General features: G+C 43.6%; 1 protein-coding gene across 1 annotated transcript in view; it reads left to right on the top strand.

The window, feature by feature from the left end:
• Positions 1-22,858, top strand: part of SLC6A5 (solute carrier family 6 member 5) — a 60,245-nt gene extending 37,387 nt beyond the window's left edge. Inside the window, exons 12-16 of the mRNA XM_032168005.2 lie at positions 315-446; positions 1,616-1,715; positions 11,114-11,214; positions 15,889-16,056; positions 18,304-22,858. Of these exons, the coding sequence (XP_032023896.1) occupies positions 315-446; positions 1,616-1,715; positions 11,114-11,214; positions 15,889-16,056; positions 18,304-18,459 (657 nt within the window). The 3' untranslated portion in view covers positions 18,460-22,858. The remainder of the gene's footprint in view (positions 1-314; positions 447-1,615; positions 1,716-11,113; positions 11,215-15,888; positions 16,057-18,303) is intronic.
• Positions 22,859-24,683: the final 1,825 nt, after the last annotated feature.

Genomic DNA, 24,683 nt, shown 5'->3' with positions numbered 1-24,683 from the left:
GGTAAACTGGAGGAGAGGAATTTACATCTTAGGAATACAAAGTGAAACTTAAAATGTCCTAATGGATGAATATGAATGCAAGTCTCTGGGGGTTGGAAGTGCAATTTTTAAAGCTCACATCCTGCTTGGGTTCTCTCGGCTGCCCTTGTGTTTTGGACCCCAAGGAGCCTTTTTAGACCCATTGAGGGAATGCCATCCTAAAAACCAAACCTAACACAAATACAGCTTTCCTGGATGGGACATTCAAAGGGCTTGGGGGTACCCTCTGGGTGGTACAATTTGACTCAGATGTTCATTTCCTGACACGGTTCCAGTTTGCCACCATCGAGACGATAGTGACCTCCATCTCGGACGAGTTTCCCAAGTACCTGCGCACACACAAGCCGGTGTTTACTCTGGGCTGCTGCATTTGTTTCTTCATCATGGGTTTTCCAATGATCACTCAGGTAAGCTGCCTCCTAGGCACAGGCTTGGGGTGGGGGCAAGTGGGTGGGGGGCCAATGGCTATCTGTCCTTCAACCCTTAGCTCTCAGACCTTATAATCAAAGGCAAATCACTGCCATTTCCATGTAGATGGCACCAGTTCATTAGGGATTCTGACTGCAGAGGGAAATATGTCATCTTGGCTACCAGTGATGCTTCTAGTGTCTTCATAATTGAGATGTAGCATTATTGAGCCAACAAGGCAGGTGTGTCCTACTTTAAGAAAATAGAATACATGGCTTGGTGCAATGGCGCCTGTCTCTAGTCCCAGCTACTCGGGAGGCTGAGGCAGAAGGATTGCTTGAGGCCAGGAGTTCAAGGTTGCAGTGTGCTCTGATTGCATCTGTAAATAGCCACTATACTCCTGCCTGGGCAACGTCGTGGGACCCCGCCTCTAAAAAGTAAATAAAAAACTAGGAAAAAGAAAACAGAATACATAAAAATCTTTATTTACCAATCAGGTACAATTTCTGATGATTACTGTCATGTATGAGTCAACAGCCACTTCAGTTTCTTCTAGTCCTGAGTGTCTTGGTAAATTGTGTTAGCTCACTCAGTACATATTTTGCTTTTGTTGTCTCTGTGGCCTTGAGCAAGTTAACTACTCAGGGCTTTAATTTCTTCTTCTGTAAAATAACAGATTGGAATGTGAAGGTCTCTACACCTTATTTATTGTAGGGAGACTTAAAGATTGAGGTAGAGATACATGGGGGTGTATGAGAAATACCCAGAGACACCTAAAGGTCATTGGAGGGTCAATTGAATGCAGATACATAGGTGGAAATGATCAACTGCTTAAAGCAAAAATAAAGCAATCTGGCTGCTTTCACATATACTTCTTCAGACGTTGAGCTTTGCCTTCCAAGAATAAGATGTTAAATCGCTTTTTTTTGGGTGCTTGTTATATTGATTAGCTCGGAGCCTGTTGAGGAACTGCTTTGCTGACACAGCAAGGCCTCCAGCTTACATGCTGGGCCAGGTGTAGGTTACTGCTACTGAGAGGAGGGGAGATGCATGGACTCCTGTTTGCACCTGACTCTTCTTAGGATTGAGAGAACTGGCTGTTAAACGAGGGAAGAGACAGCCTGGCTTCAGGACGCATTTGATATTGGTTGTTTCTCTCTCCTGTTAGGGTGGAATTTACATGTTTCAGCTTGTGGACACCTATGCTGCCTCCTATGCCCTTGTCATCATTGCCATTTTTGAGCTCGTGGGGATCTCTTATGTGTATGGTAAGGAAATCACTGTGCCTGTTGCTGAAGTAGAGCTTGAGTATCGGTAAGGCATTCATGGCAAGCAGATTTTCCATACTTAAGAAGACAATACAGGGCTTAAATTGCAACTATTTAGGAAACCTAAGAGAGCTGCACTTTTGTTTCCAAACTTGCCTCACGACCACTGTGATCCAAATTTAATAGGGAAACAAGAAGTGGCTGAAGGTGAAACTTAAAAATCTCTGTATCAGAAATTCCTAGGACTTGGACACCCCTTTGGGTATGGTCTGGCATGTGAACAGTTAATGCTTTTGAACAATGGCCAGATCAGGAAGGAGGAGGCTACTTTGCAGGCGTGAAATTATTTCCTGGTATTCAATACCCATGCAGCTTGAATTGAGGGGTAACTTTGTAGCTGGTCCCTGGATACTGTAGTGAGAACAGAGACCACTCAGCTCACAGATCCTTAGGAAACTTTATTAGCATCATAGGAGCCTGTGATACAATATCTCAATCTCAGATTTTTCCAGGAATAAACTTCCAGTTGACAATAGCAACCGGCATGCCGTATCAGTGGGGCCATTATCAAGAACAGAAATCACCTATCAGATGCCATCTTTGCCCTTTGTGTGGAGGTGTTTGTCCTTGGGGTTTCAAGGGTATCTCCTGGTCCCTTGTATGCACTGTCGGTCAGTTCAAGAAAGTCCTATTTGATTCAAGGCCCTACTGACTTCTTTCTGCTTGGAAGCCTGCTCAGAACTGTTCCGAGGCCTCACTAATGCATATATAAGGCCACCATAGCAAATATCAGGAAGGCGAACATTTCCAGTTCAGACTATCTAACTGTACTTCAGATCCCAAAAGAGACAGCAACATAGTCTAAGCTAAAAGGAAGTGCAAGATATTATTTGGAATGCAGGATATGCTCGAGGGACAAATGTAGCATCTGGAGCCCAAAGGAAGAGGGGTCTAGGCCAGAGGGGTCTGCAGAGCTCTGGTCTTTAAACTGGGGGCCCAGCAAAGCTCACCCTAACCTCCAGGTATCTCCGTTATTAGCATCTTAATTTTAATGTAATTGTTAGCCTCCACCCAATAGGTGCTTAACAGCTTCTTGCTTTTCTGAAAAACTCATTAGGGAGTGGAGTGGGAATCAAGATGGAAAAAAGAAACCTCCTGTGTAAACCTCCTGGTACTCCAGAAACAGGATGATACCTGCAGTCAATTTGGGGCATTGGTAGAAGGGGAATTTGTTTCAGACTAGACATCACATCCCCACTGGAGGGAGAGTTTAGTTCCTGGCAAGAGAGGTGGGCAGGCATGCCAGCTGTCCTGATGAGATCAGAGACCAAGCTGCCAGCACTTTTGGCTGATAAGACAGCCTAGATCCTACAGTGATTGAAGACCTGCTGTCGGAGTTAGGGTGAGGCTTCAAAGTGCTTTTTACCTGAGCAGAGAGTGATAGAAACCCAGTGAAATCCACCACAGCGAATCTTAACTTTGTGCCCAGAAACCAAAGACCTTGCCAGGAGAGGCAAGAAAAAGCCTCCAAGGTCCTTCTTTGGCAACTCAGCCCCTCATGGGTCCACATGTAAGCTGAGGTCACTAGACAATCAGTTGGCAAAGTCGGGAAAGCACTTTATTTGCAGCACTGGCCCAAGTGCAAGTAACTATCTCATTTACATCTTCTGTTACCTGTACCCTAACTGCTGATTGCCACAAAGGGCAAGTTTGCACAGTTCTTCCCTATAAAACAGGACTGTTCAGGACGGTTTAAAACATCATTAAAATAGAAACCTCTTAATATTTCTGTTTTTAGGAATTAAATAAATTGCCTCCCCACCATCCCCATACAAATCTAGTTATAGTTTTCTGAGTTCTGAAGGAAAAAATAAATCCTGAGTGCTTTAGTCCCTGGGCTATGTTAATTTTCCTTGGGACCACCCAGGGAATCCCCTGGTTTCTAAGTAAGAGTGCTGGTGTTGGGCTTGCCTCCAGAATCAGGTTGACTCTGTGCTGGGCTCAGGTTGAACCTGACTTGTACAGTGTCGAATGTGGGTGTGCGCCTCTGATTTGGATCTGGATGGAATTCTAAGAAGTGAATCTCAGGAAGAAAAATAAGGTAACATGACTGAGGTGAAAAAAAAAAAAAAAAAAAAGAAAAAGCCTGCACAAATTTGTAACTTATATCCCAGAAGACAGTGTATTCTTTATTGAGATGATGAGGCCCCAAACCAGTGCAGGGTTCATTTAAAATAGTAGAACATAAACCTGTGAAGGGTTAAAATGAACCTGACTCACTTGATGTACTACCTTCCTAGCCAGAATTAAAAAAAAATAAGCCAGTGAATTGAAGAGATTTGTGTTTTCTTCTTGTTTCTAATAATCTCTAGATTCTAGAGGATATCATCCAAACATTTGAAATATAGTAGGGACAATTTTCAAGTTTTATTTATTAGATTGAAATAGTTGTTTGACGTTCTCAAGTCAACATGCCTCAATGGCCAATAGCTGGCTTCGAGGTATCCAGGTTTAAAAGTATAACTCCCTGAGTTTTGTGTAGAAGTGGTCCCTTTAGCAGACTTTTATCTAAGAGTCATTTTGAAAAAATGATTTGCATTTTTTCTGGAGCCAGTACAGGGCCCTTTTGGCTGGAGGAACAACGTGACAAGGTCTCCTGCTTGCTAACTGCCTGGCTCTCCATTGTGTATTTCCCCAACCTCAATGTGGAGCGGTCTTGATCTGTTTTCCATGTCAGTCAGTTACTTGTTTCACATCCCACCTCCCAGATGGCCTCTCTCCACATTCTTGTGAGAAATGTTAGATTCAGAGCAGGCAATGGCTTTTGCTTGATGGACTATCTGTCTTCAGTTCTTGCCCATCCTGATGGCTGAACTCAGCAAGACTTTTTAAAGTACAAAAAAAAAAAAAAAGAACCCAAAAAACAACAAAACAACAAAAATAAAGTGTCCCCCTGAAATCTACAAATTCAAGCTTAATTTATTTCTCTATGAGCCCCCTCCCTGAGCTCCATTTTCCCTCATGTTTTTATCTGAAATGTCATGGTATACACCACCAATTTCAGGGTGAAGTGTTCCCTAACTCCATTTGCTGGTACTCAGTAAACTTCAGGAATGACAGGCTTTAGCTCATTAATAACTCATACAGGTAAATGTGTGTGAGTATGTCATGTGGGCTCTTAAGAATGTGGAGAGGGTGGGATAATGTCTATATTCATGGAACTTGCCAACTAGCTCCCAAGGAAGAACACACACACTTAAGACACTGAGGAGAAGGACAGTGCTAACTGTGCATCCCTGGCTGTGAGCCCTTTTGCTGCCCAGAGATAATGGAGGGTCAGAGTAGTCAGAAAATCCTTGGAGGTGGCATCTCAGAGAAAAAATAATATAAAATAAATAAACACTGGGACCTAGGGAGTGTTAAGCTGAGGGCCCTTCACATTAACTACAGAAGAATAACTTAGGGATTTACTTGTCCAAAAGTATACACAAGACTGGAGACATAATTTGTGGGACATAGTACTAAATGAAAATATAGAGTCCCTTGTTAAAAAAAATATGAACACAGAGATCTGTGTGCTCAGAGAGGAACCACACCTGGCCACCCAGAAGGGAGAGCAGCCCCCATGAACAATATCCAGACCAAGGGCACAGGTGTGGTTTGGAGAGGCAAAAGCCACAAAGGTACATGGGGGAAATTGATTGACTGGTTGAAGCAAGTCCTTGACATCTCAGTTCAGGATCTTTTGGTCATATGCAGTTTGTCATGGACTGATTTCTGAGCCTCATATCTGTTTGAGTCTAAAATAATAGCCATGAGTTCACCACCTTTTTTTCCCCCTGCTGTTCTTCTGCTAATTCAGACTCTTTTTTGAGAATCAGCTGCTCAGAGCCCTTTTGGGGCCTGACTACTTGCTCTCTTACCCCTCCAGGCTTGAGGTCATGCAGCAGGCAAGGCCCTCTTGCCCATGCTCAAGGCTCCATGAACAGTTCCTTTATCATGATTTAGGCCTTGACGGCAAGATGGATGTGGATTAGGGGAAAGGAGAAAGCAGGCAGAGGAAGCCATATAAACAGAGGCCTGAGATGAAAATAGCTGTTGACTCAGTGAAGGACTCAGGTGGGGACTTGGATGTGGGCCAAGGCCTGGGTGCTGGGAGTGAGGCAGAGGCTGGAGGAACTGGAGAGCTTGACTCAGGAATGGGCACGGTGCAGGAGGGTTGCGTAATGGGGGAAATGTCTTTCCAGGGTCCAAACTGGCCCTGGAACCCAAGTCTTTTCACTCTTGGTCCCAGGACTGCTCCTCTTCATTAAGTTGTCTCTTGCTGAAAACTGAGCACCCATGATCCACCCCTTCCTACAGCTTGGGGTCCAGCTCTTTATCCCCTCTCGGGGAGCTTGAGCACTTTTACCATGACCCCCTCCTCTTACAGGATGCTGCTTATGTGTATTCCTTAGGTCTAACCTTGAGCCCTATCATATCGGTGTCCCCAGTCAAGCCACATGCCACCATCTCTTGGGGATGGTTTCATGAAGGGGAACAACATGGCAACAGGATTGATGCTAATAATAGAAATTTCTAGAATCTCTTTTTTTTTTTTTTTTTTAGAAAAAGAACTGAGGCCTGCTGTTGGTGCTTTATATATATTTTTGAGGGCCTCAGCTTTGACTTCTATTTATTTTATTCTCTCCCCTCACTTATGCTCAGAAGGCCTAGTGTTCAGAGGCCACTCATTTGAAGGTGTGTAATAAAAACTAAAGGAGACTAACAAATCCAAAGATGATCGGGTCAGCTGCTCAAAGCATGCAGTTCTTGCCTGTAGACCCAAGAAAGCAACCTGGAGTGTCCTTGTGTCATGGATTGACCTCTCCGGAAAAGCTTTAAGAGCTCATTCGGCTCAGTCTCCCCAGTAAACAACAGCTTGGGCAGAGAGACTGTTTCACCTAAGGTCACACAGTGAGTCAGTAGCAGAACTGGGGATCAACTCTTGGACCTTAACTCCCAGTCCAGTGCTCTTTCCACTGTACCATGTTTGTGACTGACTGCTGTCAGACTTGCCTTAAAGTAGAGCAGGAAGCTCAGCTGCAACCTAAGGCATTTTTGAGTGAGCTGGGAAAAGTTTCTTGGATGAGTCCTCATGCTGTTCCCAGCACAGGCTCCCTCCTCTACAGCAGCCCTGAGGCTTGGCGGCCCTCCATGATGGCTGTTGTTAGGGGTCTGGAGACTCGCTGTCCATGAGGGGTGGCTGACATTCTCAGTCTGAGCTTGGTAGGAAGTAAAAGCAAATGTCAGGAACGGAGGGCTGTGAAGGGTCTCAGGATCCATTATTTTGATAGTGGTGTCTGCAGTGGAGTTTTTTGGGTTAATTTTAAGATTGAAGTACAATGTACATACATGACATATTTTTCATTTATGTATTTTTTATTAGATACTGACAAGTTATAATGGTATATATTTACGAGGTACAAAAGTGATGCTATAATATGTGTTATACAATGTGGAACGATTGAATCAAGCTAATTGACATTTCTATCACCTCAAATACTTATTATTTATTCCTCCTAAGAGAAACACTGTGTCCTTGACCAACATCTCCCCATTTTCCCCATTCCCCAACCTCTGGTAACTACCATTCTGCTGTCTCCTTCTATGTGTTCAATTTTTTTTTAAGATTCCACACATAAGTGAGAATGTGCAGTGTTTGTCTTTCTGTGCCTGGCTTATTTTACTTCGCATAATGTCCTCCAGGTGCATCCATGTTATCACTTATGACATCATTTCCTCTCTTTTAAAAGGCTGAATGGTACGCCATTGTGTATGTACACCACATCTTTATCCATTCATCAGTTGATGCAAACTTATGTTGATTCCATTGATGCTGCAATAAACATGAGCGCAGATATCTTTTAGACATACTGATGTCACATCCTTTGGATATACGCCCAGTAGTTGGATTGTTGGATCATATAGTAATGCTATTTTTAGTTTTCAGAGGAACATCCATAATGTTTTCCATAGTGGCTGTACTAATTTACATTCCTACCAACAGTGTACTAGGGTTCCCTTTTCTGCACAAGAGCGTACAGCTCAATGAATTTTCACCCCAATGTAACCAGCACCCAAATCAAGATATAGAACATTAGTAGGGCCCTTTTTTTTCTTTTTCTTTTTCTTTTGAGACAGAGTTTCACTTTGGTTGCCCAGGCTGGAGTGCAGTGGTGCGATCTTGGCTCACTGCAACCTCCGCCTCCGGGGTTCAAACGATTCTCCTGCCTCGGGCTCCCAAGTAGCTGGAATTACAGGCATGCGTCACCATGCCCAGCCCAGCTGATTTCAATATGGCCTCAGCTTAAAAACTGCCGCCCGGTCTGGGAAGAAGTGAGGAGCGCCTCTGCCCAGCTACCCCGTCTGGGAAGTGAGAAGCACCTCTGCCTGGCCGCCCATCGTCTGGGAAGTGAGGAGTGCCTCTGCCCGGCCGCCCCGTCTGGGAAGTGAGGAGTGCCTCTGCCCGGCCGCCCCATCTAGGAAGTGAGGAGCGTCTCTGCCCGGCCGCCCCGTCTGGGAAGTGAGCCTCTGCCCGGCCACCCCGTCTGGGAAGTGAGGAGCGTCTCTGCCCGGCTGCCCATCGTCTCGGATGTGAGGAGCGCCTCTGCCCGGCCACCCCGTCTGTGAAGAAGTGAGGAGCGTCTCTGCCCGGCCGCCCCCTCTGGGAAGTGAGGAGCGCCTCTGCCCGGCCGCCCATCGTCTGGGATGTGAGGAGCGCCTCTGCCTGGCCGCCCATCGTCTGGGAAGTGAGCCTCTGCCCGGCCACCCCGTCTGGGATGTGAGGAGCACCTCTGCCCGGCTGCCCCGTCTGGGAGGTCTACCACGGACGCCAGACGCAATGTGGGGGCTGGACGTGGTGGCTCACGCCTGTAGTCCCAGCACTCTGGGAGGCCGAGGTGGGTTGATCACTTGAGGCTAGGAGTTCGAGACCAGCCTGGCCAACATTGCGAAACATGTGAAAAATACAACAGACAAACCAACTAACCAACCCAGCAACAACAAAACAGGTCTACCCTGGAATCATACTCTAATTTTTTCTATTTTCCTCCCTTTCTGATCCTTTATCCCACTTGCTTTTTCTTCCTCTTCCTTCTCCTTCTTCTTTGTCAAATAGAGGATTGAGTTATTATCATTGATCCATACAAAGTCCCTCTCTCATTTATTTTCTTTAATTCCCACCCGCCATTTCTATTCCCTGTCTTCCCATGTGCAAGCTTCCTAATATGTTTGATATGCATCTTTTTGTTTGTATGTATTTTTAGAAAATGTTTATTGTTTTTGTGTGCAAAAAAAAATTAATAAAATTCCTTCTAGTCCTATAAAAAACAAACAAACAAACAAAAAATCATCATTCCGGCCGGGCGCGGTGGCTCACGCCTGTAATCCCAGCACTTTGGGAGGCCGAGGTGGATGGATCACGAGGTCAGGAGATCGAGACCATCCTGTCTAACACGGTGAAACCCCGTCTCTACTAAAAATACAAAACCCTGGGCGTCGTGGCAGGCACCTGTAGTCCCAGCTACTCGGGAGTAGAGATGGGGTTTCACCAAGTTGGCCAGGCTGATCTCGAACTTATGCCCTCAAGTGATCCACCCGCCTCGGCCTCCCAAAATGCTGGGATTACAGGCTAGAGCCAACATGCCCGGCCCAGCGGGGCCATTTTTTAAGGGACTGAATTGAACTATTCCATTCTGCAGAGGGAAAACTCCAGTCTCTGCTTTCTAGCCCAGCAAGAGATTGTCTTCTCGCATCACATCCATCCTTCCCCACTTCCAAGTAGCAGAGGGCAGGCACTGAAAATACAGGACCAGGAAGGATAAGTGGGGACTGAGGTGGGGGTGGTGGGGACACTGATCAGATGAGGGCAGCTAGTACAGGTGGTGGCCAGGGAGGTGATGGCAGAAGGGGGAGAGGTGGCCAGTGAGGGCGGGAAGAGGAGCACCCAGAGACTGAATTCACCTGCTCTCGTGGAGCTCAGGGCAAAAGACCCAGAAATCTGAGGAGGCTGGGAAATCCTGAGAACAGGAGGAGCAAGGGACCAAGGTCTAGAAAGAAGGCCTGAAAATGTGCAAGGAGTATTCTTGATGGGAGGAGTTGTTGGTAAGTCCCTCTTGTCCTGCAGGTACCCACTTTTCACAAAAATGATGGAGGATGAAGGAATGATGAGGTTTTTTTTTTTGAGACGGAGTCTCGCTCTGCCGCCCAGGCTGGAGTGCAGTGGCGCTATCTCGGCTCACTAGAAGCTCTGCCTCCGGGGTTCACGCCATTCTGCCTCAGCCTCCCGAGTAGCTGGGACTACAGGCGCCCGCCACGACGCCCAGCGTTTTTGTATTTTTAGTAGAGACGGGGTTTCACCGTGTTAGACAGGATGGTCTCGATCTCCTGACCTCATGATCCGCCCACCTCGGCCTCCCAAAGTGCTGGGATTACAGGCGTGAGCCACCGTGCCCGGCCGGAATGATGAGTTTTTAAGCTGAGGCCATATTGAAATCAGAGCTGCTGACCATGAAGGAGCTTGAACTTGGAGACCATGCAGGTCCATTCAACATCTTAGTCCCACAGTTCCGGGAAGGCCACACTTCTGATGAGGTCGGGAAAGAATGCAAGAAACTGCCCAATTCTAAAATATTTCTCAATGCCTTTTTCTTTCGAGGAGTGGTTTTAAAAACCTTCCTAAACCAAGAGGGTGCAGGGATGGCGGTTGTCTAGGGCCATGAGAGTAACCATCTCCTCTGTTTTTACTTTAGTGAGGTTGATGAATGACCAAGAAGACAGCAGTCCTTTGAGTTCCAACAAAGTGGGTGATGGACACTTGGAATTTACGTTGGTTTTTGTGTGCTATTATCATCTTGCACGGCACAAAGATAAATGACTCATCAGAAGAACGTCCTTGGGAGGGTGGGGGATAAAAACCAGTGTGTAGTGATTTTCTCTCTAAATTCCAAGGCTTTCAGAATATGCTCTGCTTATTGACCACAATCTTCACCGGTTTTGCCAGAGTTGTCACTGAGCACCTCAGAAAACAGCTGCACATGTGAGATGTCAGGTTGTGGCAATGCTGAGAGCCTGGGCCAGGCTGGAACTGAGCTTTTTAGATGTCACCGTGGGCTGACATTTTTGAACCTCACCACAGAGCATATTTAATATCTATTTAAGTGTTCAATTTGCCTTAATCTTCCTGGCAGCGAGTCATTTGTCTGATGCTTCCCTGCATAATAGAGGTCATGTTGAAACCGGGCTGGGGCCAGCCCTAGCCAATGGTGCTTGAGTGAGGGGCTCTAGTGCCTGCCCTGCCCCCACCTCACCTTCCTCCTACTGTGCCTTATACCTGTTCTCTGCTTGTCTATTTGCAGGCTTGCAAAGATTCTGTGAAGATATAGAGATGATGATTGGATTCCAGCCTAACATCTTCTGGAAAGTCTGCTGGGCATTTGTAACCCCAACCATTTTAACCGTAAGGATTTTGCATGTTTTCTCGTGTAGATAGCACCTTGCATACGTATGTGGTGTTTTGCATTTGAACAGTGCGTGCCTGTGTGTGAGCCTGGGAGCTGGTAGGTTGGGCGGTGGTCTTGTCTTTCAAATGAGAAAAGTGAAGTTCAGAGAGTTGAAAAGACTTGCCTAAAGGTGCCTAGCTGGTCAGGTGCTGAGCTGGGACTCATGCACAGGCCTTTGGAGAACCCTATGGCACATTTCCCATTGTATCAGTCTGCTTTATGTACTAATAATGGATTACAATACAGCCACGTTTTCCACGTGCTAACCACGCTGTAGGCTTTGTTCACAGTGCTTCCTATGTGTAGCCTCATCTCTCCCTCACAGCAGCTCCTCAAGGTTGGCATTATAGTTATCTCCACGTTACAGATGAGGAAACGGAAGCCCAGAGTTGATGTGGCTTGCCTTGCCTTGTACATCTAATAATTATCAACAGCTTGGATTTGAACTGAGGCGGTCTGGCTCTAGAATTCATGCTCTTAATCACTGTTCAACACAGCTGCTCTACAACTAATATAGCATTAAACTTTTATGCTAATTTTTATTGCTTTTGAGAACTACCTTGTCATCTTCAAGCGGGATGATGACATTTTGGGATCATCTGACATTCACCTTCTTAAAGATCAGAGCCTTTCACGTTTCAGAAAATCTGCAGTTCAGGGACTTACATTCTCATTTTGTCACCTTTGTTACTGTGCTATAAGCTGCCAGCTTTGCCCCACTTCGCACTGCAAACACAGCAATTGACAGAGATCCTTCCCCATCTTCCTCTGTGGCTTGTACAGGTGGAATTTTGGGAACGCTGGAGGATGTTGGCTGTAATTCCCACAGAGTCCAGTAGATGGCACTAGAAACCAGATTAAGGCCTTTGTTTTACTATTACACATGGTCCCAGTTTTGCTAAAGGAAAGCAAGACAGGATGAAAGTATAATTGCAAAGGGAATGCATTTTTTTCTTTCTTTCTTCTTTCCTTCCCTCCCTCTCTCCCCTTCCTTCATAAAATGAGTTTTAATCAAAACATCTCAATTTCTTTCTGAAAAGCTAGAAATGTAGACAGAAAAATCGTTCAGCATTGATCTCCCTCTGTGTTGACGCGAACATCATACTGAGGCTGACACCTGTACCTATATTTTAGAGTCTGAAATTTGTCTGAAAAGGCCCACCAGATTCGGGGCATGAGAGTTGAAAAGGGTAGGCTTTCTATCTCTTGAATTCAGGACTGGAATGTATATGAAGAACTCGAATTTACCTAATCGGTGGGAAGAGAAAATCCGCGAACAGACAGACTCGCAGGCCTCCGGTGTTCCCATCTCTACTGTGCTTGCCCTCTTCCCTGGATCTCACGATTTATGCTTGGCTAAAATCAAAGTTAGAACCTGTTCTAGATTCTCTCTTGCTTTTCTTCCCACCCCAAAAGATAGTGTACTTCAGAGGATTTTATTATACTCTGGAACAACATTTCACATAGTAATAATCAGCGCTGCCATTTGTTGTGGTCTATATGAGGCAGGCACTTTATAAGCATGTTTCTAAAGCTTAGGACCACTTCACCTGCTGGGTGATTCCTCTCTCATTTTACACACGTGTGCACTGAGGCTTGGAGAGGTCAAGGATCTTGCCCAAGGCCACTAGATTTGGAGGTGACAAGGCCAAGAATTGAATCCAGGGCTGTCTAAGCTTCAAGCCAATACCTATATATTATTTCTAAAAACCTAGTACTTTCATCGATTAGAGTTTGGCCAGTTTGGATTAAAATAGTTCTAATCATTTTTGTGAGCAGAATGTCAGAGAAGAGGAATTTTAGGGACTTGCTGTTTTTTGAGAAAGTTCCTCAACTATGTTGTGCTTCACTTAGTTTCTAATATAAATCTTATGCCAAAAAGTTGTGGAGAGGTCCCAGAAAATATCCTGAACCAGATTCCCCTTCTGTGTTGGCTGGGAACTAGGGACAATGAGAAGGGGTCAATTCCATCATCATTGTCAACTGATGAGTCTCCCTCCAGCACCTTCTTTGGCTGCCATCACAAAAAGATCAAGGTGTACCCAACTCAGTGGCTAAATTATTATCTCTCATGGCCAGTCCCAGCCAAGGACAGGGTTTTGTCAAAGTTAACTTGGCAGATGGAAATTTATGGCAAAGGACAAATTTGCACAGGTAAGTTTGATATGATATTTGTGCAACTGGAAATGAGTGTTGGAGGACCAAGCCCAATACTTATTTTTTGCCATTTGCCCTTCTATAAAATGGATACTTGTGGTGTGCTGGAATAGGCTAAGATTATGGGTTTAAATTACTTTGGAGCCCCTAAAATGAAATTGATCGTTTTTATATATGCCTTCATTGGATTTATAGAGCTATAAATATTCTCCATGCAATTATTGTATACATAGTCAGATCACGTTACTGAGTTATGCATGCACATAAGCAGATGTATTGCTATTTATATAGTAAATGAAATGGAGCAGCTTACCATAATTACATTAGGCCATACTGCCAATACTCTGGTTAATAAAGCTTATAACTCTAGGGACAAATGTTTAAAAAGGGGCCTAGAGTAGACATCTCTTTCCATAGAAGGCTTTTTTCCAACAGTTGTCTTTGGGCTCATGTTGCTTTGAATCAATATATTGAATTATTGTTGTACTGAAATAATCACTTGCCCCAGCTGCTTGGGCTTCGCAGCAATAATACAGATGCCTTGCATCCATCTAGCACTTCACACTTTTCTAAAACACTTTCATACATTATCTTTCCTGGCAAAATTCCTTCCAATCACTTTTGGGCAGTTATTTTGTTGTTTAAATTAGGAAGAGAGGGGTGGGGAGAGGAGGAGAGAACTTACATGGGTACATTATTCTAGGCTGCTGTTGCTACAGGCAGGGCGAATACAGGGAGCCATACACTTTTCAGGGAAATTTTCCACCAAAGGCTTGAGTAGAAAAATTAGAACCTTGGCTCCACTTTTTAAAGATGCCTCTATTTTCAGCACTTGAATTCCTTTCTTTCTCTTTAGCTGCACTAGCCAAGTCTTCAGAGGGTTCTCATGGCTGTTGCTAGCCCAAGTGTGCAGTGATAGGAGTTAATGGGCAGAAAACACATCATGACCTCTCTTAAAATCAAGGGGGGACTCATGAATAAATACCAAACTATCATTTCCAGAAAACCCCTGGGTGGTATACACAGAGTGAGATATATCCATTTTATAGCAGGAAAGTCTGTGACATAAAGGTCCCTCAGCTAATTAGTGGTTGGGCCAAGATTAGCCTGCTGGTCTCTGGGCTCACAGCTCACCACTTGGTGATGACGCCTGTTCTCCTTGAGTCATTTAAGAGGAGCTGTGCATCCCTTCTGTTTGTCCCACAGCTTATTATAGGACCAAGCTTCCAGCTTAGTCACTGCCTAGGGACCACTCTGGGTCTCACTCAGCCAGCATTAGAGGCAGCTCCTGGATGTGGGCCATTCCTCATTCCAGAAGAAAGCAAAGTAGATTCAATTTTTTAAAAGTAAAAATACATAAACGTAATGGGTTTCCCCTCCCCTCCCCTTCCCTTCCCTCCCCTCCACCCCCCACCCCTCTTGCCCTCTCCCCTCCCCTCCTCTCCCCCTCCCCTTCTATGCCCTTCCCTTTTTCTTGAGACCGAGACTCGCCCTATTGCCCAGGCTGGGGTGCAGTGGCATGATCTCGGCTCACTGCAGCCTCTGCCTCCCAGGTTCAAGCAATTCTCCTGCCTCAGCCTCCCAAGTAGCTGGGATTACAGGCGTGTGCCACCATGCCTGGCTAATTTTTATATTTTTAGTCGAGATGGGGTTTGACCATGCTGGCTAGGCTGGTCTCAAACTCCTGACCTCAGGTGATCCACCGCCTCAGCCTCCCTAAGTGCTGGGATTACAGGCGTGAGCCACTGCACCTGGCATGGGTTTCTTTCTTATAACAAAAGCTTGATTATTACCTATTATAGAAAATATAGGCTGGGCGCGGTGGCTCACACATGTAATCCCAGTACTTTAGGAGGCTGAGGTGGGCAGATCACCTGAGGTCAGGAGTTTGAGATCAGCCTGGCCAACATGGTGAAATACTGTCTCTACTAAAAATACAAAAATTAGCTGGGTATGGTGGCATACGCCTGTAATCCCAGCTATTCAGGAGGCTGGGGCAGGAGAATCGCTTGCATCTGGGAGGGGGAGGTTGCAGTAGCCGAGATCACGCCATTGCACTCCAGCCTGGGTGACCCAGTGAGACTCTGTCTCAAAAAGAAAAAAAAGAGAAAAAGAAAATACAGACAACTCCTTAAAAACACCCACTATCACCCCTGCCCACCTCTGCCTACTTGTCACCTTGGTATATATCCTTTAAACTTGTCTTCTCTGCCTGTCTGTATGTATACACATGCACACATATTGCTCCGCTCCCATGGTTTGGCAAATGCAGAGTCAGCAGCTCAGAATATATCATTTCCATCTCTTTGAAATTTAGTTTCTTCATTTGGAAAATGGATTAATACTACTACTCTTTCGTGGATATAAAATAATAGAGATGAAAGCATCAGACTCATACCAGAGGTTTAATAGTGTTGAGTGCTTGAATAATTCATGCCACCACCCTAACACGTGTGTCACTTTTCTCTTTCCAGTTTATCCTTTGCTTCAGCTTTTACCAGTGGGAGCCCATGACCTATGGCTCTTACCGCTATCCTAACTGGTCCATGGTGCTCGGATGGCTAATGCTCGCCTGTTCCGTCATCTGGATCCCGATTATGTTTGTGATAAAAATGCATCTGGCCCCTGGAAGATTTATTGAGGTAATTCTGTCTACTTCTTTCCCTCCCAATTCCTCCCAAGGGAAAGCCCATAAAAGCTCTGCATGTTAAAAAACAAAAGATTCGGTAAACTTATTCAAGAGGGAGACTTGGTGATGAAGCGATTACGGTTGCCACCGTTTCTGTTAAACCCATTTTTATTATGTATGATTCCGCTAATGGAGGGGCTCAGCCAATCTGCAAGCAGAACTGTTATTATGCTAGTACTCAGTGTGGTGACAGCTCTGGGAAATAAATGATCGGAGGGTCTCCTCTTTACTGGAGTTTCCTCCTCCTCTCCTCTCATCCACAGTTTAAATCTCAGTGTTGTGTTTTTAACCACACATCAGATTCTCCCTTCACTGATGCTCCTCTCTGTCTAAGCCTTCTTCTTCCCAAACATCTATTACCATTAAACTTAAAATCACTACCCCCTCCTGTTGTGCCTCTGTGAGGGATGGTTGAGGGGTTTCAGCTGATTAAAATGTCACTGTTCCCATAGAATGTAGTGAAAATTTCAGGACGTGGCTGGTATGAGGTGAGACTTGTCTTTCTTTGTCAATTGATCCCTTGCTGGACCCAATTCCCATCTCTAATGTGGATAAACTAATGTTCCACTGTCACTCCTGAGTGAATGGGAAGGGGACTGCCTCTTGTGCCACCGGTGAAGTGTGGTCAGGCTTTTGTTATTTATGAGGAGTCACTCGCTCAGGTGTGCTAGGAATCACTCAGCCTTGCCTCGGTCTTGAGGATCCAGGAATCTGGCATTTTGGACTAAATCAGGGCTACTTAGGTTTGCTCCAGTGACCAGCAGCATCCTTCTCACCTGAGAACTTGTTGGAAATTCACATGATCAGAAGACACCTACTGAACCAGAGTCTTGGAGAAATGGGACCCTGGCATCTACAGTTTAACAAGCCCCCTTGTTAGCGAAGCATTGGACTAGACTCAGGTGATAGAAGGCAGAGAACAGTTTGGGCTTTGCTGTTGGTCTGATGGGTTGAAAAAGGAATGAAGAAGGAACAGGCCTCTGGGTTATCCCATTGAGGCTCTGGAGGGGAGACAGAGGATGGGAATCAGGCATGTGGTACGTGCACAACACAAAAGTCCACTGGGTGGGGAGGTAGCTTTTGTCTTCATTGGACTAACGGTGGAGACAGAATTAGCAAAAGGAGGTATAGGAGTCTTTTTATTGCAGCTGTATTCTAGTTTCCAACCTCAGGAAATTCTGTTACTCCTTTGAGGTAAATGAGGTAAGTGACTGGCCCCATGGGCTTCCAGAGATGGTTCACTCCTGCCCCACATAAGCCTCCCCACCAACTGACCCAGAAATCTCTTTCCCTCTGAATAGAACCTGGTTTAGCCTCTGCTACTTTTGTCTTAGGCTAAAATTCTCTAAACTGATTGAGTTGGCTGTATAAATTTATTAGGGTGGATTTGGGACACAAAGGTTGCAAACTGATGATTAAGGAGAGATTAAACTAACAGCTCTAAGTACCAGCTTCACTTTAAAAGGTAATAAACATATAATTGTTCCCTCTTAGTCAGAAATATATTTTCTTTCCTTTTTCTAGAAAATGTTCCAGTCAAGTTATGTTTTCCATAAAAATTTCAGCTGAAGGATTAGAGACATTCCTGTTATTTTTAGCTTGCCTGCAAGAACCCACACTGCTGAACCAAGTCAGAAGCGTGTATTTTGTCAACAGATAATTAAAATCTTTGTTCACTCTTGGCGATGTATCTTTGGGGTTGGATTTTTTTTTTCCTCCGGTCATTTATATCCTTCTGGGAAATATGCTAAACAAAATCCAATTATTTAGATGTAGCAATCCACTGTTGAGACTACAGAACAAAAGTAATCAAGCACATGTCTTTTGCAGACTGTGTTTGGCAGTGAAGAGAGAAGCTTGTGGATTCTCTTCATTTGGAGGGAAAAATGTATAATTAAAATCTGGGCCCTTTATCCTCTATTAATCTTGTCCAAGGCAAACACAGAGCAATTGCAATATTGCTTGCAGGGTGATGTAAATAATTTCAAGTGAACCAGACTAAGTGTCCTCTTTAATGTCTCTGGCCTAGTTAATTAATGAACGCTTATCTTCCTAACTACCTCTCTTGGTAGAAGGCCTCTTGGCTCAAGCAAGGATTCTGGTCAAAGTGGTCATCAGCAGTTTGGGGATGGGTGGGTCGTCCCCAGGTGAGGAAGGTGCATTACTTCTGTGACCATGTCTGTCTCTGGCTTCTTTGCAGAGGCTGAAGTTGGTGTGCTCGCCACAGCCGGACTGGGGCCCATTCTTAGCTCAACACCGTGGGGAGCGTTACAAGAACATGATTGACCCCTTGGGAACCTCTTCCTTGGGACTCAAACTGCCAGTGAAGGATTTGGAACTGGGCACTCAGTGCTAGTCCAGTGGTGTGGGATGGTCCAGACTTGATCCTGTTTTTCCTCTCTGCCTCCTCCTAATGTTTTCCATAGCTCTCCTTCCATCTTTCTTCATCTTTCTTCCTGCATCTTGGTTCACATCCATGCATGAGAGTGATTATGAAGAAAAGTAGGCATAGTGTTGCATGCTGTAGTAAAGAGCTACGCAGACCACCTGAAGCACTGTTTGCCTGTGCCCATGGTGACTGTTTCTGGTCAGGTTGGTCCCTTGGCCACACGTTTTACCCCACAGAGGAGGATCAGTTAGGTGAGCGCTGGTAGGTATGCGTGGTTTGGTCAATAGAGAGGTATCCACTGTGTGATGGCATGGGGTGGTGCCAGTAAGGCATATATAGAATGGCCGAATTACAAGACTTAATTTGGACTTGAACAGAACTGAGCAATGTAGTGATCTTGTTCAGACACACAAAGTTCACGACAGGTTTTTTTTTTTTCCCGGAGAGTCAGCAGTGGTCAGAAAATGTTTTGGATGTAAGACAAGACCATTCAATTTGGACACCACTGAGGTGGTTAAGTTTATATTTCCAGTCACCACTGGGGATCTGTTTCCTTCATTTGGATCAGCAATCTCCAGTTACCACTAACTCAGACGCTACAGTCTGCACATTGTGACTTTGATTGAACTGTCAGTTTTCTTCCCTCAACTATCTTTTTTTGTTTTAAATAACCACATTTGTGAGTTCTTTTGGTCATTTCCTCCACCTCTGCCCAAGAAGCCATCATATAAGTTGTGCCTCATTTTGTACGTTCATAGTAGGGCTCCATGCTAGTTTCTACATGATATTTAGCACCATGGTTCAATGTCACGATCCTGTGTTTCTTCTCTCAATGTCTTTCTATAAGCTGTAGACACCTTGTCTTTTGACCTCTGGGAAAACAAGACTTACCCTGGTTCTGTCTATATATTATATATATAGGACACAAGCTCTTAAAAGACAGATAACTTCTTAATTTTTACTCTTTTTCATTTACAGTAAATGCCAATTGTGGTCATAGAGAAATCAAAGAAATGGAGAGTTTAATAGAAAGCAACCACAATATTTACTGCACTGGTAGTACATTTTAGGACATGGTATTTATAGAACTTTCTGATAAATACAGCTTAGGTAAGTAGCGAGTGAGCCAATTAAGACTATAGCATTTAAGACTACATTCAGCCGATTCAATTTTAAGAGTTCCCTATTCACAGTACTCATTTTAACTGCACTCTAATGAGAGCGGATCATATGTCTGCAGAAATTGGCGAAGTGTAAACTTTATTATCTTCTTGTATCCTAAACATGCATATATGAAATTTTTAAAATGTGACATGTGTTCATGTAGTGTGTACTTATAGTGGTGATTTCTGTCCTTATAAATATCTTATGAATTCTGTAGAGATGGTGAATTTAGTATAGTGTAGTCTGGGGATTTTATTTTCCCTTACAGTAATAATATCTAAACCTAAAATTGTTTCCTTTAGGGGAGAATCATTTCGATCATTTTCTTCATTTATCTTCATAGTACAGGGTCTCAGACAAAGTTTTCAGTTCAAATCTTGTATATTGTTGTGACATTTTCATCCTGTTTAATAGCAATGAAACCCAACAACAGACTTTAATGTACATTTTTTTTTTTTAAAAGATTTCATTTGTTAAAAAAAGTCTCAACTCACTTTACTGAGCTCTTCCTTTTCTAGGGCAAGTATCATTGCCATTTGCCAACATCAGTATGAACTTCCAGTTTTTAAGAGTAGCTTGTGAAAGGTTTTAGAAAAGGAAACAAAGATGGGTTTTGAACTTTAGATTTTCATGTCTTTTGTCTGCAGTGTATATTTGTTCTCCCCTCTCCTTCTCCTCCTGTCCCCCCTTGTCTCCCAAAGCTCGAACTTGCTTGAGTCTATCACAGAGACTAAACCCTGAGCTGCCCCTAAACTTAGCTTTAGGAAGCTGAACTGTGGCCTCACCTGTCTGCCGTGAACACAGGTTTCTCTAAGAAAGCCATATTGATGAGAAGCCCCCAATTACTGCAGCAGATGTCGCACAATGATACCAAAAATCAGCCTCTCCAACTGATACCTGGTAGAGTGAGAGGAGCCCGGAGGAATAACTTAGGCCTGGAAATTATCTGTAGGCTTTCCAATTTGAAGGTTGAGAAAAAGAGCTTAAATCAATTAGCATTCTCTCATGGGACTGGTATGTTTGTGTCAGGATGAATGGTTTTTGGCTCTCCTTTTGCCTCTTGGCTAAAACTTGAGTCTGATGCTGGACGCCAATCCAATTTCTGCTAATTATTGCTTTTGTGATTAAAAGAAGGTAGGGGTGGGGGGCTTCCATAGATGCTGCCAGGTTTGTTTTGTACAAACTGAAAGTTAATTGTGAGAACGGAGACCTTGTCACTAGCTGCATGTTTTGGATTTGGGGGCGTTTACATTTGTGTTAATTATGATTTGTCCAGGTAAGACGCAGTAGCTGCTCCCTGAGCAGCTATTTCCCCCCCCACCCCACTTCACTATAGTTTCCAAGAGTTATTTCCCTTTGTTTAAAGGGACATGCTTAGGTGAAAGGTTCCAAATTTACCTGGAAATGGTTACCTTGTAAATTTAGCTTGTCTAATGGATTGTTTCCATGATATTAAAATGTACAGTCAATTGGAATAAAAAAATGAATGGATAAAAATAAAATGAATAACATTGTTAGAAACTGGCACCTGAAAACTTCCCTTCAAAGTGGGGAAAAAACCAAGTAGCTGAGGAAAGACTTTCATTGGTTCACTGTGTAGAATGGTGGAGCATTTTCCACTTGTGAGATTATTTCATAACACCAACAAATGCCAGAAACTCATTCAGAGAAAAAAAGCCATATGTGAAAAACAGTAATCCTGTCATATCCTTAGAGGAGAAAAAATGTATATTTCTTAACAATCGGTGTTGTGACTTCTTATGCAAATGTCTTGCATATTAGTAACTTTTATTATCTTTAGGACTGTGCTTATCAGGTACAAATGTGTCTAGTTCTGTTTTATTGTTTCTTTTTCCTTTATATTTATGTATTGCATGAGGTCTGTGGTCAATGCAAAATCATTATGACCTCAATGTCTTTGAAATTTCCAATGTGTTTTTAATATGTAAGAAATGTAATCAACTTGTATTTCAGTAAGCAGCACTTTAAAAAGAGTTTAACACGATGACCTTTAAATGGATAGGACTTGGGTTGTTTTTATGGTAATGTTGCATTGGAGTTGAGTTTTCCTTTAATTAAGTTCTTGTTTCCTCATCTATGTGTCTCTCAGTGTTTCCTGTCCACCTTTGCTATCAGCATGGCTTTCCCATGCCTAAAAGTAAGATTTTCTTTTCTCTTTGTTCCCTTGGCCATAGGTTATTGTCCTCTTCCCAGAGTCTAGCACAATAACTGTTGCTCAGCGTAAGGTGAGATGGCAAGATCATACTACTGTTGTTGCACCTGGATTTGAGTTGGGACATGCTTCTTTGAGGCAGATGACTCGAGAGAGGACGTGCTGTGTGGCAGGGTGTTTTGCAGAACCAAAAGGCCAAGGCCAACAGAGGAGCATTTCCTTCTCTTTCACACTGGGTATCAAGCAGAAAACGTCCAGGCTGGGAGCAAAGGTGTGGGTGATTCTGCCTTGATACTCCTTTCCCCACAAAGTGGCCCTAGGATTTGTGAAAGTGAAGCTTCCTATCTTTCCCAGATTTTGCTATAATTGCCCAGAAAGGCCAAGTAGTTTTGAAATGTGGTCTTTGCTCAGGTCACCTCTGAGTAGCCTGCAGCCAAAGAGAAAGTGTTTTCAGATTGGGTATTCGTCACTTCTGAAAAGCAAGCGGTGGTTTGACTTGCCTGCCATGGATTAAATACATCTTCAGGTAACCATTTGCCTTATAGGTGTATTTTACTGTTAGGATGATTCTTAGTAATTGACTAAAAACTGTTTTGTCTCTCATTTGTTCGTGTTTTTTTGCACTTTATTATGGACCTGTAGAGGAATAGGTTAATTCTCACATTATGTACTTGGCTAACATCCTAAATGCAGGCATCTTTTGTGGGTACTGTTGCCCATGAATAAATATATGTTCCCTAATCAGGTCCTTATATTTTTTCATTAACTATACATGAAGAAAATATATTATGTTACAAATGATGCATCATATATATATATATCTCTTATAGATTACATATTATATACTGCACATTATTCATTTAAGAAGTCATTATTCTTGAGGCCCTACCTCAAATTTTGTATTTATGTATAAAAATGCAATTTATTGTATTATATATTTGCCTATTATGAACTGATATAAATTAGAATTTATCCTAATAATGTATGAGTTCACAAAACCCTAAATAAATGTCAGTGTTTAAAACATGATTATAGTATTGTGTCTCTTACAAAGCCATTACCCATCATCTTTATTTCTTAATAAACAGCCTTATAGGTATCCCCAAGATTGATCAATTTTGTTGTGCAAAACCTGGAACAGCCATGGAAAACTGCCCTCCTGGGAAAACGAGATACTGTGATGCTGCAGAAACAATTAAGTTATTATATTTTTAACCATCAGAATACATTATTGTTTGCTGAGTTATTAATCACCCCATGGGGGGAGAGAGAGAGGTTGGAGTAGGAGAAAGAAGGAGGAAAAAGGGAATCTGAGTAGATCTGAGATCTGAACAGAAAGACAGGACAAGTTAAAACATTGTGTCTGTTTTCATGATCATTTTGTCAGTCTTCAACTATATTTCAATTTAGCAAACATTTTATGTAGTTCCTGCATTGTGCTAGGCCTCAGGCAAAATGGAATAAAACGGTCTCAAATCTTAAGGAACTCAAATTATAGTAGAAGGAAAACCTATTTCTAAAAAACAAAGAAATGCCATTTCTCTCCTTTTGAGTGGGTGGAGCCCTCATGTTCCTTACTCAGAGTTGGGGCCCCAGGGTTCAGTGTCATGTTCTCTGCTGTCTGATCAGGTCAACCCAGGGGCTTGACTCTGTACTCCTCAAATGAGCACAACATACTCATGCTCTGCCTCCATCTTCAGCTTCAGTGTTGGAAGGCTACAGAGATGATCCAGGCTATCCTCACTGGGAAAGAAATGCCCTCACAAGCTGATGCTGAAATCCACATGCCAAGTGCACAGGTGTCCAGCCTGCAGTCAAGCTCCAGGCTGCGAAAAGTCTATGATAATAAGAGCTCCATATCATACATTCAGGACTGGCCTTAAAACTACTTTGGCAGGTGCACAGCGCTGTGAACACTAAACTCAGCGTAATGTCTTATCTTCCCAGCAACAGTGCTCCTGAAAGGGCAAGAAGTGCACTCTGTGGGATCAGAGCTTGGTGCTGACTCATCATCTTCTATCTCCTTCCTGAGATTCCTTTGATCATTGTGGGTGTGTGTGTGTGTTTAACTTTTTATCTTGAAAAATTTCAGGTATACATAAAGTTGGAGAGAACAGAATAATGAACTCCTATGTCCACATCACGCAGTTTCAACAATTACCAACTCATGTCCAAGTTTATTTCATGATCCGTCTCCCCACCCTGAAACTGTTTCCTTAGAGTATTTCAAAGCAGATCCCAGATACCATGGAATTTCAGTTAGAAATGCTCTATTATGTTTTTATAAACCTTCTAAATATGTTTTTCCTTAATTGGGGATAAGGAGAAATAGGGGAAACTTAAGAGTTAATTTTTTATTTTTAGAAGAAGAGTCACCAGTCTGGTACTCCAGTCTCACTGGTGACTCTTCTCCCAGGATTTGTCATGTGATTTGCTGGATCATGGCGAAGTCTGGGAGTCCAGGGGGGAAGCTGGGCTATATGGGGTCTTGGACGTGGGCTCAGGGGCCTCAGGATAGCCCAGGTATTTTTATTCCATAACTTGATTCCTCTTGCCTCCTCCTTTCAATCAGGAAACAGAGGCAGAGGCATTCTGCAATTATGTGGTATATTCACTTGTATGATTTGCCTCCAGGCTTCCGGCCGTCTCCATCATGTGGCACTCACTGCCAGTGTTCAGGAAAGATGCACAGAGAGAAGTTTGTGTCTTACCTGCTAAAGTGGCATGAATTTGATCTTTCCGGGCTTAGGGCTTTGAGATAAAACATATTAAAAAAAAATCACTCTGTCTCACCTACTCAAAAGTGGAGAGCACTGGTAAGCACAGGCCCATGACAATCTCACTGTGAACCTTT

The sequence above is a fragment of the Hylobates moloch genome, unplaced genomic scaffold (assembly GCF_009828535.3).
Source record: "Hylobates moloch isolate HMO894 unplaced genomic scaffold, HMol_V3 SCAFFOLD_11, whole genome shotgun sequence".
NCBI lineage: Eukaryota > Metazoa > Chordata > Mammalia > Primates > Hylobatidae > Hylobates > Hylobates moloch.
This window is presented reverse-complemented; position numbering and strand designations above follow the sequence as displayed.